Raw genomic sequence first — 18,978 nt, forward strand, 5'->3', positions numbered from 1 at the left:
CGCCAGAGCAAGCAGTCTGCATAGCAAATGAGCAAGGGAAACTGAGATGGAAGCCATTGTCTTTGGAAGTGATACCCAACCAATTCTGCAATATGCTGCTGGTCACAAAGATTGTTCTTGGCACAATGTAAGAGGACATTCTACAAGGGTCCCCAGGAAACAAGGGAGCTGCTACACAGCTCACATCAATGAGTGATGGATCTGTTGGTAGTAGATCCATGTCGAGTTCAACCATGTCCCATTGGGAGCTTGACACAGAAGTGGTGAAGACACTTACACCACAGTAATTGGCAAGCACTACTCGGCAGGCGTTGGTTTTCCCTTTAGAGAAATGGTTGCTAAAACATCTGTCTGTTTGCAATTCTGCACAGGAGAAACATCTTGCCAGATCTGAACATCTCTTGTATCTTTCATAAGACTCAGAACCCTCAGTGTCCCATTTTCCGACTAGGGGACATCTTCCAAGAAGCAGGGGAGAGCTTTTCAGAGGTGGCAATTCAGGTTGGTGGTGTTTTTATATGTGTATCAGGGAGTGGAGGTTGTCAAATGTCAAGTAACACTGTCTGATGGTAGAGGCTAATATTCTGGCTCTTAAAGTCAAGTTTCACATTTATTTGAACTTGGTAAACCATACCCAGTGCCAGGGAATCCCACATCCTGAGTGAGTTACTTGATGCATTTCCCCTGTGGTTACAGTAAATAAATTTTCTTCTGTGCCTGGAGTCCAGAATTGGAGGTGAGCTCGGATGTCAACGGTAGTGCAACCCCCTCTGGAGGCTCCAGGGACAATGCATGTTTGCATTTCTACCTTCCCCAGCTGTGCTCCTTGTATTTATTGTATTTGTATTTATCTAGGGGTTGGCAACCCCTTTCTCTCTCTCTCTTTCTCTCTCTCTCTCTCTCTCTCTCTCTCTCTCTCTCTCTCTCTCTAAGACAGGGATTCTCTGTAAAGCTCTGGCTGTCCTGGCACTCACTCTGTAGACCAGGCTGGCCTTGAACTCACAGAGATCTGCCTGCCTCTGCCTCCTGAGTGCTGGGATTAATGGCATGCATCATCACTGCCCGGTTGTACTGAAACCTTTTAATGAGTATTTCCCCCACAGAAAGAAAACTTTCCCTGAAATGATATTTCTGAGTGGGACAGTGTTTGATGGTTGCATAACCCACACCCAACAGACTTAGTGACTTTTCTTGTTGACTGTCCCCCAAGGGAGGAATCATGGGCATTGAGATCTACTGGGACTGCAACTTGGACAGCTGGTCCCATCACTGTCAGCCCAAATACAGCTTCCGCCGCCTGGATGACAAATATACCAATGAGTCCTTGATCCCAGGCTACAACTTCAGGTAACAGTATTGAGTGTGCCAATTGGCAGAAACAGTAAACAGAAAAGATGAGGTTGCTACTTAGTGGTTGCTACTATATTCTAGGAATGGCACACAGACAAAAATGTAAGTAAATAAAACATTATAGCTCATCAACATTACTGGTCATTAGGGAAATGTAAATTGAAACCACAATAAGATAAAATTGTAGGGCCAAGGAGATGGTTCAGGGATAAGGGGGCTTGCTGCTAAGCACAGCCTCAGAACACATAATGGAAAGGACAGAACTGGCTCTCACAAATTGTCCTCTGACCTCCACATGTAGGCCATATGTGTGCATGTACACACACACACACACACACACACACACACACACACACACACACACAAAGTTGTTTTTTTTTTTTTTAAGTAGGCAAGACTCATCTATGATGAAAAAAGACAGAATAGTATGTTCTGGGCTGGGAAAAAGTTTGCTGAGAAGATGGAATGAGTTGAAGGAATTTTTATGAAAACACAAGGGATTCATTTGTCAAAACCCATTACCAGGCTGGTAGTACACATCTTTAATCCTAGCATACAGAAGCAGAGGCAGGTGGATCTCTGTGAGTTTGAGGACAGCCTGGTCTACACAGCAAGTCCCAAGCTAGCCAGAGCTACTTACAGAAACATCGCCTTAAAATAAACAAGCAAACAAACCATTGAAGAGAACCCTTAAGACTTCTGCATTGTAAGACATGTAAATTATATCCCAATAGAACAGACAAATCTAACTAGAGCGTTTTTTTTTTAAGATTTTATTTATTTATATGTATACAGCATTCTGCTTCCATGTATATCTGCACACCAGAAGAGGGCACCAGATCTCATAACAGATGGTTGTGAGCCACCATGTGGTTGCTGGGAATTGAACTCAGGACCTCTGGAAGAGCAGTTGGTGCTTTTAACCTCTGAACCATCTCTCCAGCCCCCAACTAGAGCGTTTCTAATGATGGTAAAGTGCTCTAAGAAAATCAAACACGATAATGTGATAGGAAGATGTGGCCACGGAAGCCTCTCCAAGCACGAGGTAGGGGCTCTGCAGGCCTCCCTTTTCCAGTTAAGAGAGAGGACAGGAGCCTGGGCTCTGAGAAGAAACTAGAGAAACTTTTCACATCGGCAGTCTAGACTAGCAACCCCCAAAATGCAGGGCTCAGTACCAGCATGACATGGTGACTCAAAGATGCACATTCCTGGGCCTGGTCTCACCCCCTGATTCAGACTGGACAGTGGTGGGCCTGTGATCCACATTTCCACAAGTCTCTGAGGGGCTCTGCTGTTCACTCTAACGTGAACACTGCTGATGCAGACTCCTATCCTCTGAGCTCCATCCCAGAACCTGGGTCAGGGGCCTCACCTGGGTCAGGGGCCTCACCTGGGTACTTGCTTCAGTACCTCACAGAGCCTCCCCACCTCCAACTTAGCAAATACCTGCACTGGAACAAGTTCCCCCCAGAGACTCCATTTAGTTCTTTGTACCTGTAGAATGTTTTAAACCTTGTGATATTCTACACAAAGATCTGGGCTTTCTTTGTTTCCTGAGAAGCTAGTGTTTGACAAAGAGTTTATAAACTTTAGATAACACTGGGCCCATATCCCACATAACAGCATTGGCTGGAGCTGGGTATGGCCCCTGTAGAAAGAGCATGTGGCTTTTGTGTTGTCACCGTTCTTGCCACTTCTTTATGTGTCCTTCTCTGTGACCCTGAATCCTTATGCCCAGCCCCTGTGGAGATCAGAGTTGGAGATCCTGGAGTCAGCATCAAGCTGGCTGAGGCTTTTTGCCTCCTCTGGGTACGTGGAGTTTCATCTGGGCTGAGGAAGAGGCTCTTAGTTCAGGTAATTTTTTGATCACTCTTGCTGAATAGGGCGAAATGCTGAAGAGGCTGTGGCCATTAGCAAGAAAATGGGGACACGAAGAATGGCCCCATGACTGTGCTGGGCATTTTTATTTAGCAGTAAGCCAAAGCATGCAGGGCAATGTACCACCCAGACATTAGCCAACCCCCTTTTCTCTGAGCTGAACCTAAGAACATCGGCTCCTGGAGGGATTGAGCTCTCTAGAGGCCCAAAGGGGTTATGACGTCAGTATTCTTTCAGAATAGAGTGTTAGCAAATTTGTTGTTGAATGAGCACCAGGAGAACTCTTTGGCCAAAAATAAATTGTGGAGATCTGATAGGCAAGAGAACAAGTTATTTTCAAACAGCGTCACAAAAGAGAAGGAAATTACAGGCTATATGAGGTATTTGGGAAAATATAGCTTTCTTTTTTACAGGAAGTTAAAAAGTTCACATTATGTAACATTGTCCTCAAGAAAAAGATTTATGGGGGCTGGAGAGATGGCTTAGAGAGGCACTTGCTGTGCAAGTGAGAGGACATGAGCTCGGCTCTCTGCAATCATGTAAAAAGCCAGGCCTAGTGGTGTGTGCCTTGAATCCCAGTGCTGGGTAAGCCGAGACAGGAGGATCCCCTGGGGTTTGCTGGCTAGTCAGTCCAGACAAACTGGTGAGGAGCAGGTTCAGGGGGAGACCATGCCTGACAAAGTAAGATAGGAAGATACCTGATGTAGACCCCTGGTCTACACACACACACACACACACACACACACACACACACACACACACACACACACACTAAAATGAAGATACATTACAGGATTTCCTCCCCTGGTGAGCACCTGCTGAAGTTGATTTGTATGTGTGATACTGGGGTATAAGATGCCTTTCTTGGGTCCAGAACATCTACATGGATAAGTATTAGTTTCCTGTGGCTACTATAGCAGAGTGGCTTAAGACCAAATTTAGTGAACGATAAATGTTTACTACATTTATTCTGTCACAGAGACAGGAAGTCTGAGACCAGGTGTCAGAGGACCGTGACTTCTCTGAAGGCTTAGGGAGGGGTCTTCTCTTGCCTCTCCCACTTCTGTCAGTTCCAGGAATCTCTCACTTTATAGCTGAACCACTCCAAGGTCTGCTTTCATCCAGAATGGTTTCTCTATTGTCTTTGAGTCTAAGTTTCCATCTTCTTTGTTTTATAAGGACACCTGCTAATCACAGGACGTAGGACTACTCAGAATCCAGGGGAAGCTCACCTTGAGATGCTTATTAACATTTGCAAAAGTTCGTTTGCAAATAGGGTCCTATTCACGGCTCTAGCCTAGGAGCCTATCTTCTCTGGGGTTCACTATTTAATCCATTACATGCAGAAAAGCATCCTTGTCCAGTGTCCCTCCCTGACTCACCACCTGCCTGTACTGAGATAGACTCCTGCCACTACTCCTTCTGAAACACCTCTTTAGTACTCAGGCCCAGAGGGCCCCCTTTTTGAATAGTCTCCGCATATACTCCTTGCCTTCCATTATGAGCTACAATGGCAAGAGCCCAGGAGCAGAAGTCCAAGTACTTACAAAATTGATGTTCCCAGCAAACCAACCACAAGGGTGAAGTGCTAATGCACACTGGCTTGTGTGTTAGAAAGTGGATCATTCAACAGAGCAGGGAGGAGAATATGGTCTCAGAAGGAAGCAATCGGATTCAAGGCAATGGGATTCCCTCTGGCTAGAAACAGGCACTAAAATACCCAAAACTGGGTTTAGTTTGGTTTTTCAAGACAGGGTTTCCCTAGCTGTCCTGGAACTTGTTCTGTATGCTGAGCTGGCCTTGAACTCACAGAGATCCGCCTACCTCTGCCTCCAAGTGCTGAAATTAAAGGCGTGAGCCACCACTTCCTGGCTTCAGTCTCAGGTTTTGAGGGTTTTTCACAAAAAGGATCCAGTGATATTCTGGCAGAACATCTGTCTTCTGTTTTCTTCTCTTCCTACACCTGGAAATAGATTGTGACCAACTTAGAAAGAAAATGTGTGTTTTTTTGTAAGGATAACCCCAAAAGGGTAGAAAGACTCACGCCAGAGCATTAGGAGACTTTGTGGTTTTGTTGTGTTGCACTGGACTGCATTGTTTTGTTACAGTTTTCTTTTTCTTTATTGAGGCAGGGTCTGACTAGACAGTCTAAGCTAGCCTTGAATTCACTGCATCACAGGCTGTCCTTAAATTCAAGGCAATCCTCCTGCCTCATCCTTCCAAGTGCCAAGATATCAAGTATATACCACCACATCCTGCTAAATATTTGTGGTTTAAGTCTGCCTGATTATCTGTGGAAAAAAAAAGTCACAAATATAACTTCTGTACCTGTCTGGGGTGGCTGTGATTTGTGCCAGGTTAGCTCAGAAAGAAACAATGGCAGGGAGAAGTCACTGTCAGTCAATATAAGCCTAAAGCCTATGTAACGTATCCCAGAGGGTGGGAGCAGGCCACCCTACCCAGGGTTGTAGGAGAAGCACCGGTTTGGTCAGAAACAGAGCAAGGGGTGGGTGAGGCCCGGATTGTGAGGGAAGGTAAGGCAGGCTGGGGAGAGAGTTGAGAGCTGCTGTCTTCAATGTTGTCATTAGTTACTGGGCTATAAGGACCTTTGTGAACTGCATGTCTGACCTGGCCCTACCTGCCTCTGTGTGCCTGAGGACAGAGAAATTCTAGCCTAATGTGAGAATTGGATAGACAAGATGGTAGCAGGATATCCAGAACTGGCCTGAAGGTTTGGCTCACAAAAGATGAATTTCACTCTGCTGTCCACTGACCTTTGGTTTGGCTCTGTGGCTAGTGGTTGGCAGAAAGATGAACGCAGAATCTAAGAAAGCACAGTTACGGCAGATCCTTGCGCTGTCTCCAGTAGACAGAGGGCTGAGATTCACGTTGTCCTCCTTTCATGCTTTGTTCTAGAAGCCATGCCTATTAGCACCCGGGAGGCAGAAGCAGGCAGATCTCTGTGAGTTTGAGGCCAGCCTGGTCTCTAGAGTGAGTTCAAGGGCAGCTAGGACTTTGTGGAAAAACCAAAACAGAGGAAGAGAGAGATAAACTTGTCTGACATTGTGGCATACACCTTTAATACCAGCAGCTGGAGGCAGGCAGATCTCTGAGTTTGAGGTTAGTTTGCATAGTGAGTTCCAGGAAGCCAAGACTACATAGATAGAGAGAGCCTTGTTTAAACAAACAAACAAAACAAAACAAAACCAAGAAGAAAGGAAAGAGAAATAAACATATCACCTGAAATTAGTTTTGCTTATTGTTGACCTTATATTGCCTTAGATGTGGGATGTTTACATAGGAAACTAAAAGCCAATTTTTTGTTACTCTGTAATGATGGAAGCAGGTGAGGTAACTTGGGGACACTCTTTGGTTCCAGTTGGTCAGAGAATAATTAGAAGGGTGGAAGGTGATCTTTCCTCTGCTAACTGTGGCAGGCTTCAAAAGCCGATGAGGAGACTGGTTTGGCTACTAGTTTGCTTTCTCCCTGTAAGATACCAGCACGCTCGGTGAGACTGTTGTAAATGTGGCTGCTTTTCTCCCACAGACACGCCAAGTACTATAAGGAAAACAATGTGGAAAAGCGGACACTGATCAAGGCCTTCGGGATCCGCTTTGACATCCTGGTTTTTGGCACTGTAAGTCTCTCCTTCCCATGACTGTCTAATTACGGATTTAGTGAGGAGTGAATGCTAGCAGCCCTAACCAGTAGTTGGCTCCGTGCAGTTCACTTGTGGCATGAGAGGAGGAAGAAAATGATTTTGGGTTTCTGCTGATGAACAAACCATCTGGAAAACATGAAATATGACTGAGGAAAAATCCAAATATCCAACCTTTGCTTTATTTTTGTGGGACAGGCTTTTGCTACATAGCCAGCTGGCCTCCAATTCTTAATCTTCCTGCCTCATCCTTCTAAGTGCTGGGATTATAGGTTTGCACCACTACACCTAGCTCTAATGTCAACTTTTCAAATTCTTTAATTCAGAACTGGAGACAGCTCAGAGGGTGAAGGGCAACCATGAGGACCTAAGTCCAGACCCCAGAACCCAGGCAAAGGCTGTTGTCCCAACACTGGAGGATTCTGGAGACACAACAGCCAGTCAGGTTCACTGAGAAACTTGTCTCAAAAGCAATCACACAGGTTGAGGAAAGATATTCCAAAATCAGCCTCTTCTACATGTTTGCATGGGCAAGCACACCTGCACATATATACATGCACATATCACAGACACCACACACACACTAAATAAACAAATAAATAAATAGCAGCTGACACTGAGCTGGAGGAATAGCTCAGCTGGTAGAATGTGTGCCTATGAAGGATTAGAAGACCTGGGTTTGATCTCCAGCATGTGATTGATGCCATATTGTAACAAAAGAATCAATGAAAAGCAAAGTTGGGTGTGGTGGTGCACACTTTTAATCCCAGAACTCTGAAGGCAGAGGCAGGTGATCTTGTGTGTTTGGGGGCAGCCTGGTCTACACACCAAATTCCAGGCTAGTAAAGGCTACATAGTAAGACCCATAAAATATAACTGAGCAAATGGAAAGGCCACTGAGAGCAGACCTGTAAGAGACCAATAAGAATACAGATGGGTGTAGACATGTCTGCTCCCCAAGTTATCCTACACTATGGGAGAGCTTATCTGAAACACCTCATCTTATAGGAAAAGCAACCTCCAGAGCCCCCCCCCCCCTTATTGACCACATCTCTCTAAAGTATTCTGGATGGCAGAAATGGGAAGCAAGATGTCTCGTGGTCCCTGTGACAGTTGAGCACCCGGATATGTGCCTTGGTGCTATCACTGGTTTCTGCACGTGCTAGATGCAGAGACTGCAAGTTAGCAAGAAAAGGCGCCGCTCTAAGTTCAGCTGAGTAAAGCTGCCCACTCTGTTGCAGGGAGGAAAGTTTGACATCATCCAGCTGGTTGTGTACATTGGATCCACACTGTCCTACTTTGGCTTGGTAAGAGATTCTCTTTCCTGTCCTTTAAGAAAATGATTCAGAGGGGCTGGAGAGATGGCTCAGCGGTTAAGAGCACTGGCTGCTCTTTCAGAGGACCCGGGTTCAATTCCCAGCACCCACATGGCAGCTGTGTAAATAAATTATTAAAAAAAAAAAAAAGAAAAAGAAAATGATTCAGAGCCAGGCGGTGGTGGCACAGGCCTTTAGCCCCAGGGAGGCAGAGGCAGACAGATCTCTGTGAGCTCCAGGCTAGCCTGGTGCACATGGTGAAACCTAGTTTTGAAAACACAATAGCAACAAAAACAGCAAAGAAAATTTTGATTTGTCAGAAGTTTCACTGGCACCATGTTTGCTTTTCCACAGGCCACTGTATTCATTGACTTGATCATCAACACGTACTCAAGCGCCTTCTGCAGGTCCGGTGTTTACCCCTACTGTAAGTGCTGTGAAGTGTGTGCAGTCAATGAGTATTACTACAGGAAGAAGTGTGAGCTGGTTGTGGAGCCGAAGCCGGTAAGGCATGCCACTCTGTCAGATGCCCCCACTCCACACACACACAGGTCAGGTGTGTGGTGTCTAAATTGTGTGTGGGGGGGGGTAGACCATAATCACAGTTTCATCCCCAAACAGCTTTCTCTCTAATGAGCCCTTTGGTTCTGAGAAAGAAGAGAAGCAAAAATGGAGAAGCTAGACATACTTCTAGGGAAGGGAAGACAAATCTTTACATTCCAGTTTTTGCCATTTATTAAGTTGGTACAACTCCTTCCTGATCCCATATAGTACAATGGCTTCAGAGGACAATCATTTGGCAATTTAAGTGGGAGTGTTTTCTATCCTGGTTTTTCCATTTCTCCATACTTTTCTAGAGAAACCTTTATTTAAGATGTACATGGTATATGTGTTTAGGATGGTCACTAAATTTTATTAAACTATTAATAATGCTTGTTAAATTACTAGTAACCGGGTCAGTGGGGGACATGGGAGGATGGGAGGGAGAGGGAACTGAGATTGATATGTAAAATAAGATTGTTTCTAAATTAATAAAAAACAAAAAATTACTAATAACCAAAGAATAATTTAGTAATAGAGCATTTGCTTAAAGTGTGTGAAGCCTGGGTTCAATACCAAATATTGCAATAATGAATAGATAAATAACAGAAAGAAACAACATCTACCCAAATGTCTACTGGATGAATGGAGAATGACACCAAGATAAATCCATAGTAAAGAATTCTAGTTATCACTCAGGTAGCTATTATTAACAAGAAAGAAATTAAAGCCTTTGGCTACTTCACACACACACACACACACACACACACACACACACACACACACACACACACGCACACACACGCACACACACACCCGTCACTCACTAGAAAGAATAACGTAATCCCATTACATGGGAAACTAAGGCAAGGAGAATATGAGTTCCAGGTCAACCTGGAGACGACAACAAACATACCTGGAAAGTTTCTTGTGGAGCCTTGTCTATAACGCACTGGAGATGCTCAGGCAGGTGTGTGGCCTCGAGTTCAAGGCTAGTCTAAGCTACAGAATAATGCCTGTCTCAAAGCAAAACAACAAAACCCCACACTCATGTATTCAGAGTGAAAAACAGAGATGGGTGAGGAGGAGACACTGTGATTAAACACTACTTGTCCAGAGTCACACAGAGAGAAAACGGGAGAGCTGAGGTTTCACCTGAGGCTGGCCAGTCGGGCTCAGGGTCTGTTACAGCCACTTGGGTACAGGTGATAACATGAGCTAATATCCAAGTAAACAGAAGAAACATATGTCACAGTTTATAAGTTAAAAAGACAACTGCACACATAATGTACTTCTATAAGTTGTCGATATGTACATTTCACATATATGCATGTATACATGCATCCATGTGTCCTGGACCCACACAAGAGTGCTGGCAGCAGTGGGTGCTGGTGGTTTCTGGCACAGCCTAAGGTAGGGGAGTAGGCACACCTATCTTGTTTTGAGATTATTACTTTGGACTTGGTGAGGCGGGTCTACTCCACTCACTTGCATGCCCACAACAGAGACACTGCTGGCTGCTTGAAAAAAAACAGAGGGTTACTTTGTTTTCCCAGGGAACTTCACTGTCCTTTTCCAGCAGCCAAATGCACAGCTCATTGTTTATTGTCTGCTGTCCTTGTGCTCATGATGGAAATACAAGTTCAGCAAGCTTAGTTTGGTGGCACTGGCCTGCAATCCCAGCAGTTGGTAGACTGAGGCAGGAGGATAGTGAGTTTGAGGCTAATTCAGACTGGAGAATAAGACCCTGCCTCAAAACAGAAAATAAGGAGAGGAAAAGGGGGGAGGAGGGGAATGAAGGAAGGAAGAAAAGGAGAGAGGAAAGAGAGGAAGGGAGGGAGAGAGGGAGGGAGAGAGGGAGGGAGGGAGGGAGGAAGGCAGGGAGGGAGGGAAAAGATTAGTTCACCTTTGTAACTAAAACTCAACACAGCCCTGCCCAGATGAGTGAAATTTAACATGTAAGCAATTTAAGGACAACACCATAGCCCTGCAGAGACTGCATCTTCAGACGGACACTGAACTCAGAAGAGCTCAGCACAGGCCATTACAGTGTGCGGGGCCTCGCTGGACTGTGGCCAGGATGGCTCTTCCAATGCAGGCAATTCTTGTAACTCCTGTACAGAAGCAGACTTTTCTCTTTCTTTCCCTAGACGTTAAAGTATGTGTCCTTTGTGGACGAGCCCCACATTCGTATGGTGGACCAGCAGCTGCTCGGGAAGAGTCTGCAAGTTGTCAAAGGCCAAGAAGTTCCAGTAAGTGAAAACACTTAGTCTTTTTTTAGGAAATTTTGCTCTTAAATATAAACACTAGTAGATATTTATATAAATCACAGTTGATGAATTTTAGCAAAGTAAACATACTGGTGGAACCAGCACCCAGATTGAAAAATTAGTTGTTTGGGGGCTGGTAAGATGGCTCAGAGAGTAAAGGCACTGCTGTTAGGGCTAATGGCCTGAGTTGGATCCCTGGAACCCACATGGGGAAGGAAAGGACCAAGTCTATCAAGTTAACCTCTGGTACATGCACGCGAGAGCGCGCTCACACACACACACACACACACACACACACACACACACACACACACACACACACACACAAAATAAATCTAACAAAATGATTTAAAATGAGATGTTTTGGGCTAGGGGTACAGCTCATAGTAGAGTTTTAGATTTTAGTTCTTAGTTTTTTGAGAGAGGGTTTCTCTGTGTAGTCCTAGCTGTCCTAGAACTCAGAGATCCTCTGGTCTCTGCCTCCTAGATGCTGGGATTTAATAGTAGATTATTTATCCAGAGGAGAGACAGAGAGAGAATGAATATCCCAAAAGTCCCTTTTTTGCCTCTCCTGAATTGCCATCTTTCCTTAAAAATGGTCTTCACCTTGCATCTAAGAATTAGGTTTTAGGTTTTTGTTGTTTTGAGACAAGGTCTCACTCTGCATCCTTGGATGGACTGGAACCCCAGTGTAGACCAGGTTGGCCTGGAACTCATAGAGATAGAAGTTCTGCCTCTGAATCCCGAAGGGCTGGGATTAAAGGTATGTACCACCACAACCAGCTTAGGACTAGTTTTATTAATTCTAGAATTTTGTAGAAGTTGAGCTGTATAACTGTACAACTGTCTATACCTGTAGCTCCAGCACTTGAGAGATTGAGGCAGGGAGATCATGTGGACCCAGAAGTTCAGACCAGGCTGGGAAACCCAATGAGACCCTATTGCAAAACAAAATTGAGTCGTATAATAAAGACTCCAGGCAGAAAGTCTGACTCCTGTCACTCACTATTTTAGTGTGTTATTTGACATAACATACAGTGGCAGTTCATTCTCATTTTTGTATAATCTGCCTTGTAAACATTCAGTTTATTTACCCATTTCAGCATGGAAGTTCATTTGGGGAGTTTCTAGTATGGGGGCAAATGTCAGTCATTCCATGATGGCAAACATACGGCATTCTGTATGGTGAGCTCCTGAGAATCACGGCCAGCGTGTGTTTTGGTTTTAGAAGATACCAATACACAGCTGCAAAGTGGCTGTGGTCATTTGTGTTCCCCCCCCACCCCTCACAGTTCTGGTCGTTAGGCACCTTTGCCAGCTCTATTGATTTCCTGTGGCCATACCAGTGACCACAAACTAGGTGGCTTTAAAAGCTGGTTTATGCTCCTGTCTGGAGGCAAAACGGCTGAGGTTAAGGTCTTAGCACGGCACCGGTTCCCCTTGGAGGCTTCAGGGAAGAATCCCCTCACCATTCCCAGCACTAGCTGGGCCCCAGGGGGCTTCTGCACTAGAATGGGAAGCACGGGCTTCTACTTCCTTTCCCATCACAGCAGACAGTTTGTCTAGTCCATTCTCTACCAGAGGGTTAGCATTAGCTTTTAAGAATGTGGTATCAGGGCTGAAGAGATGCCTCAGAGGTTAAGAGCACTGACTGTTCTTCCAGAGGTCCTGAGTTCAATTCCCAGCAACTACATAGTGCCTCACACCCATCTGTAATGAGATGTGGTGCCCTCTTCTGGCCTAGAGGCACACGTGCAGACAGAATACTGTACACATAAATTAAAAAAAAAAAAAAACTTTAAGAAAAAAAAAAAAAGAATGTGGTATCAAATTCAAGAAGATTCCCTTTTGTGCTTAGTTTGTGAGGTTTTGTTTTTCTTTGTTTTTTGTTTTATCATGAATGGGGATATGGAAATGATCTTTAGCTTTCCAAGCTGTTGGAACTTGCTGACTTACAAAGGCTAGGTGGTGGTGTTTTTACTTTTGGGGGCCTGCCATCCAGCTTCCAAATATACATATACAGAGAGAGGCTTATTCTTTCTTATGAATGCCTGGCCTCAGCTTGGCTTGTTTCTTGCTAGCTTTTCTTAACTTAAATTATCCCATCTACCTTTTGCCTCTGGTCTTTTATCTTTCTCTATTCTATGTTCCTTTCTTTGCTTCTTACTCCTTACTTACTTACTTCACTCCTAGATCTCCTTTCCCAGATTTCTCCTCCTATTCTCTCTGCCTGCCAGTTCTGCCTAGCGTTTCTCTTGCCTCACTATTTGCTGTTCAGCTCTTATTAGACCAATCAGGTGTTTCAAGCAGCAAAGTAAGACAGCTTCACAGAGTTAAACAAATGCAACATAAAAGAATGCAGCACATCTTTGCAACATTAAACAAATTTTCCACAGCATAAACAAGTGTAACACATCTTAAACTAATTTCCCACAACAGCTAGGTATGTGTGCAGGCGTGTGTGCATGTTTGTCCGTGTGAATGCATGTGTGTGCAAGTGTCTGTGGACACCAGAAGTTGATACCATTTGTCTTCCCCAATCTCTATCATTATTTCAAGACAGAGCTTCCTTCTGAACCTGGGGCTCCCTAATTCTGCTGGACTGGCTGGCCGGTGAGCTCCAGGGATCCTCCCTTCTCTGTGTCCTTCGCACTGAGACTTGAGGTTGCACCATGCTCAGCCTCTTATGTGAGTGCTGGGACCTAACTCAGGTCCTTACGCTTGCATAACAAGCGCCTTACAGACTGGGCTATCTCTGTACTCACAACATTCTGTCTTAATATGATTGCTATTCTTTGTATTTATTCGTAGATTTGCTTATTAGTTAGGATTTTTATATCTCATCTTGGGAGGTACTGATCAAAATTTCCCTTTCTTAAAATGTCCTTGCAGAATTTGTGTAGAAAGTGAACTATTTAGCTGAGTGTGGTGGTTATGTCCCTGTAATCCCAGCAATTTCGAGGTACAGGCATGAATATCAGTTCAGGGCCAGCCTTATATAGTATGTTTGGGGTCACCTTAGGCTACAAGAAACTCTGTCTTAAAAAAAGGATATTTAGTATTTAAGACTTACGTATTTACCATTTTGAGGCACATAATTTAGTGATGTTCCATATGTTACAATGCTATTCCGCCAATGCCACCGACTCCAGAACTCTTCTTCTATCTTCTCAGAAAGAAACCCCAATCCATCAAGTAGCCACTTCCCATTTCCAGTTGCCTCTGGTAACTACTCACCTACTTCCTATTGGTCTGTCTACCCTAGAAATTTGCATAAGGTGGCCATATACTATGTGATCCTTTGTCTCAGTTCTTAGCGTTGCGTTTTCAAGGCTCATCTATGTTGCAGTATGCCATTGTTTCAGTCTGTTTTCTGGCTCAGTAGTATTCCTGGAAAGACAGACTGCTTGGGTAGGTCAGCTTTTGTTTATCTACCTATTAGTTGGTGGTCCTGGGTTGTTTGGGCCTCTCATCAAATACTCAGACTATTTGGTGTGAATGCACTTGGCTCAGGTCTCTTGTCTCCAGCATATGTCACACAGACTAGGCATGGCAATTCTGGCAACTTTGGAAGATAGCGAAGGGATATGCCAGTAGAGAGTCTGACAGGCATGGCAATAGCAGGAATGAATCAACAGATACTGTCTACTGTGTATTGGGCACTGCCCCAGGTACCAGGGATATAGAACAAATAAACAGAGTTCCTGCTTTCCCTTGGAAGAAAACAGTCACCAAAGAAACATATTAACTAGTGATATCCTTTCAGAAGGGGTCAGTCCCATGAAGAAGGCAGGGCACTGTCTTGATGTGATGGGACAATCACCCAGGAGGAGAGACACCCTCCAAAGGCAGCCAGGAAAGAGGCTTTTCTGAATTTCATTTTCCAAATATGTAAAGTAGAGACACAAATTTGTATTGCAAGAGGTTCTTAACAGATTCAACAGCAGAAACAGCTACCCAGTCTGATGCAGATAGGTGACAGCTGCTCCAGTTGCTGCAGTATTAAATGTGATTATATGGGTTGATACAGCTACTGAACCTAAAACCCGAGGGCTTGGTGATGCTGAAGGGTCTGGAAACTTGACTTTTTCAGAGGCCTCAGATGGATGTCATGGACCTGTCTAGGCTGTCCCTATCTCTCCATGACTCACCTCCCATTCCGGGACAACCTGAGGAAATGCAGCTGCTGTGTAAAGAGGTGGCCCCCAGGTCTGGGGACAGCCCAGGCTGGTGCCAGTGTGGAAACTGTTTCCCATCACGGCTACCAGAGAATCGCAGGGCCCTGGAGGAGCTGTGCTGCCGGAGGAAGCCGGGACCCTGCATCACCACCTCGGAGCTCTTCTGGAAGCTCGTGCTATCCAGACAAGCCCTGCAGCTCCTCCTTCTCTACCAGGAGCCCTTGCTGGTGCTGGAGGAAGAGGCCACTAACCGCAGGCTGCGACACTGTGCGTACAGGTGCTATACAATCTGGCGCTTTGGCTCCCAGGACATGGCTAACTTTGCCATCCTGCCCAGCTGCTGCCGCTGGAGGATCCGGAAGGAGTTCCCCAAGACAGAGGGGCAGTACAGTGGCTTCAAGTGTCCCTACTGACAACATGGCTGCCCCATTAAGGTGGCTCATAATACAGCTTGTCTTATAACCTAGAGCCACATTCTCTGACAAAGGGAACTTAGTTTTCCTACCTTGTAAGCCCTTTGTGTGTTGAAGACCTAGTTAGCCCAACCCGCAGGTGTGCAAGACCTCTCCACATGGATGAGAACCAGATGCAGATCTGAGCCTGGAGTCTGGCCCTGGGCTTTAATGTGTACGTAGGCTCCTCATTTCCAGACTACTTTCTCTGAACTATCGTGAGACCAGATTGAGATGGTGTAGGTGATCTCTTGTAAATGTTTACATAGCTCCATGGATGCAAAGGTCCAACCCTAAAAACAAACCCTTTGGGATTTGAGAATGTCCTGAGAGATTAAAGATGGTCACAATTCTTCAACACCCTCCCAACCCAACCCTAGCCGTTGTTTTCCCCTCCCCATTATGGGCAGCTCTGCTGGCTTCATCCAGTAGTGAATGTGACGTTGCATCTATTTCAAGACCTTGCCTTATGAGGCTAACAGCTTCCACTTCCTGTCCTTGGAACTCTTGTTGAGGGGAAGCCAGCCCAGGTTGAGAGTCTGGCTATAGGAGGCTCTTCTGCTGTGAGGAAGCCCCACGGAGAAATACCCAACCCTCTGCCAGCTCAAATCCTCTACGCCTGCCTGGTCACCACACTGGGAGAGAAGCTGCCTTCAGGTGATTCCAGACCCTACTAACAAGAGAATGAAACTGCAGGAGATAGGCCAAGAGTGAATGTCCCAGTCAACCTAGAGGACCACCCTCCTGTCTTTCGTCGTTATATTGGGGAGAGGGGAGTTGGCACACAGCAATAGGTAACTGGACAAGAGGTGGGCACTGAGGCCTAGAGTCACTGCAAAATGTAACTCTGTTGGACAGTTGCAAGAGGACCCATTAACCCAGCCTAGAAGCCATCAAATCTAACTTATACAAGGTATAGCCTGATCCTCATTTCTAGCCTATGGTTCCAAGTGACTACTGTCAGAAACAGGAAAAGCCACCTCTGTGCCTTTAACATCCTGGACTTTACAGCCACTGAGTGTGAAGGCAATCTGCATGTTCCTTTAAAAAGCAGCCTAGACTGCCAGGGGCAGCATAATTTCAGTGCCCAGAAGTCCGAGGCAGGAAGGTTGGGAGTTCCAGGCCAGCCTGGGTTCCATTGTAAGACCATGTCTTTCTGTCTTTTTTTTATTTTTATTTTTATGTTTGAGTGTTTTGTGTGCATATGTATCTGTGCACTGTGAGCATACCTGGTGCCTGTGGGTGTAGAAGAGAGTGTCAGATCCTTTGGAATTAGAATTGCAGATGGTTGTGAGCCACCATCTGAACTGAACTCGAGTCCTCTGTGATAGTAACATGGGCTCTTAACTACTGAGCCAACTCTCCAGCTTCAAAACCACCTCTTAAAAAAAAAAGTCATAATCATAATGATTAAAAAAGAAGGGGGAAGAGGGGCTAGATAGATGGCTCAGTATAGGGGTAAGAGTATTATTTTCTGCAAAGCATGAGGACCTAAGTTTGGATCACAGCATCCACACAAAGAGCTGGCTCAGAGGGTGAAAGAGCTTGTCACGTGATCTGATGACCTGAGTTCAACCCTTGAAACCTTGGGGGAAGTGGAGAACCAACTCCTACAAGTTGTTCTCTTACCTGCACATGTCACACTAACACACTCACACACATACACACACAACTCATACACACACACTCACTCACACACATACACACTCACACACACATAAACACACACACACACTAATAATAAATACATTCATTTTTAAAGAAAGCCAGTACCCTTCACTGTCTTCTACAAGTGCTAAGCGTATAGGAGTGAACAGTCACAGGTTTGGGGTCTGGCCTCATGATCTTTTTTACAGCTTTTCACTGGACATGGCTACTTGTTTCTAAGAGACTTGTGCAGAATAGAGACTGTGAGTATTAGGAGATACTGTGACTGATGACCTGAGACCTTCAGGTCTACGCTGAGACTTACCATTTTGAGACTTTTAAAAGCTAGAATCAATAAATATAAACTGAAGGGTGGGGCTGAGACTGCTTAATAAATGACAGTGCTTGTGACAAGCCCATGGCCTGGCCTGACCCACACGATGGAAAGAGAGAGCCGACTCCCACATGTAAGCACTGCATGTGACCACCCCCGATACATGATGTAAGTTTTAATAACAGAGACTTCTACTGCAGTGAGATAAAACAGCATGGATAAAACCTAATTTTTTTTAAGCCTAGAGTTTTTTCTAGCTTTAAACTCAGGAACCACACTAGTTGCACCAGCTTTGATTTTCATTATTCTATCTTTCTGGAGATATCTTTTAAAAGTGGACTGTATTTGACTTCAGAGTTGAACCGTTTAGTCTAGGATGCTATGTCAGAGCTACAGGCGTCCCATTCTGTGGCCTCAGCATTGTCAAACCTTTGTCTCGATGCCCCCTTCCTAGTGACTTACATCTCCTTGTTGAGGCCTCAAATAGTATAATCACTGGACCCCTCTCGTGTTTTCTTCTGCTTTGGTCGCTGGTGCTCTGGTGAGGGTGACACTACTTTATGTATAGAGTGACACTTTCTGCAGCTGTGGTGATATATGCATCCTTACTGTGCAGGTAATGCCTTGGGCTGGGGCTGTGAGTGCCCATTTTGTAGGATCCAGCTCCTTGTTGTTAGATCCATTCTGCCCTATCCACTGCCCGATATTCATGCCTTCCTCCGTCAGAAGGGAGAGCTGCTTCTTCACACAGATGACCGACTCCATGCAGAACTCAGGGTGTATTCATCCCTCTCTTTAAAGGGAACCATCTCCTAAACCTTTCCTAATTTCAGGTTGGCAATGTAAGTTTTCTTAACTGTTTTAATAATAAAAATTGATTTAAATTCATTTAAGTCTTCTTTTGGTTCCTTTTTCATTTTTTTTCAGAAGAGTCTGGAGTCTCAATGAATTCATTCATTTTCCCAGTAGATGAGCTTACTCCTCCCAAGGGGATACATGAGCATAGAAAGTAATCAGATGATTTGAGCAATGAAAACTTGCAACCTGGGGTGCATATCAGGTTGAAGAAGGCAAGTGATGCTCTGAGGTCCTTTAATGAGAGGATTTGACTTATGCAGGGACATCAGGAGTTCTGCCTGAAGAAGGACAATTTAGCTAAACTATGCAGAAAAACTTCTAGTTAACTAGAATTTTAAATGGGCAGGATAGAGCATTCCAGGCTCTATGGTTAACAGAGTGGGGCAGGGAACGGGGATGGGACATGACACCACACACACACACACACACACACCATCACACCATCACAAACAAGATGTCCTGAAGTTAAAATCAATAGAAAGGTGGCCATGAGGGT

The 18,978-nt window shown here is 44.9% G+C and overlaps 1 protein-coding gene across 2 annotated transcripts in view; it reads left to right on the top strand.

Moving 5' to 3' along the window:
• Positions 1-18,512, top strand: part of LOC100765617 (purinergic receptor P2X 7) — a 38,249-nt gene extending 19,737 nt beyond the window's left edge. For both annotated transcript variants that reach the window (XM_027414038.2, XM_027414039.2), the window contains exons 7-13: positions 372-501; positions 1,211-1,347; positions 6,776-6,866; positions 8,129-8,194; positions 8,558-8,707; positions 10,894-10,995; positions 15,107-18,512. In XM_027414038.2, the coding sequence (XP_027269839.1) occupies positions 372-501; positions 1,211-1,347; positions 6,776-6,866; positions 8,129-8,194; positions 8,558-8,707; positions 10,894-10,995; positions 15,107-15,604 (1,174 nt within the window). In that variant the 3' untranslated portion in view covers positions 15,605-18,512. The remainder of the gene's footprint in view (positions 1-371; positions 502-1,210; positions 1,348-6,775; positions 6,867-8,128; positions 8,195-8,557; positions 8,708-10,893; positions 10,996-15,106) is intronic.
• Positions 18,513-18,978: the final 466 nt, after the last annotated feature.

The sequence above is a fragment of the Cricetulus griseus genome, chromosome 4 (genome assembly GCF_003668045.3).
Source record: "Cricetulus griseus strain 17A/GY chromosome 4, alternate assembly CriGri-PICRH-1.0, whole genome shotgun sequence".
NCBI lineage: Eukaryota > Metazoa > Chordata > Mammalia > Rodentia > Cricetidae > Cricetulus > Cricetulus griseus.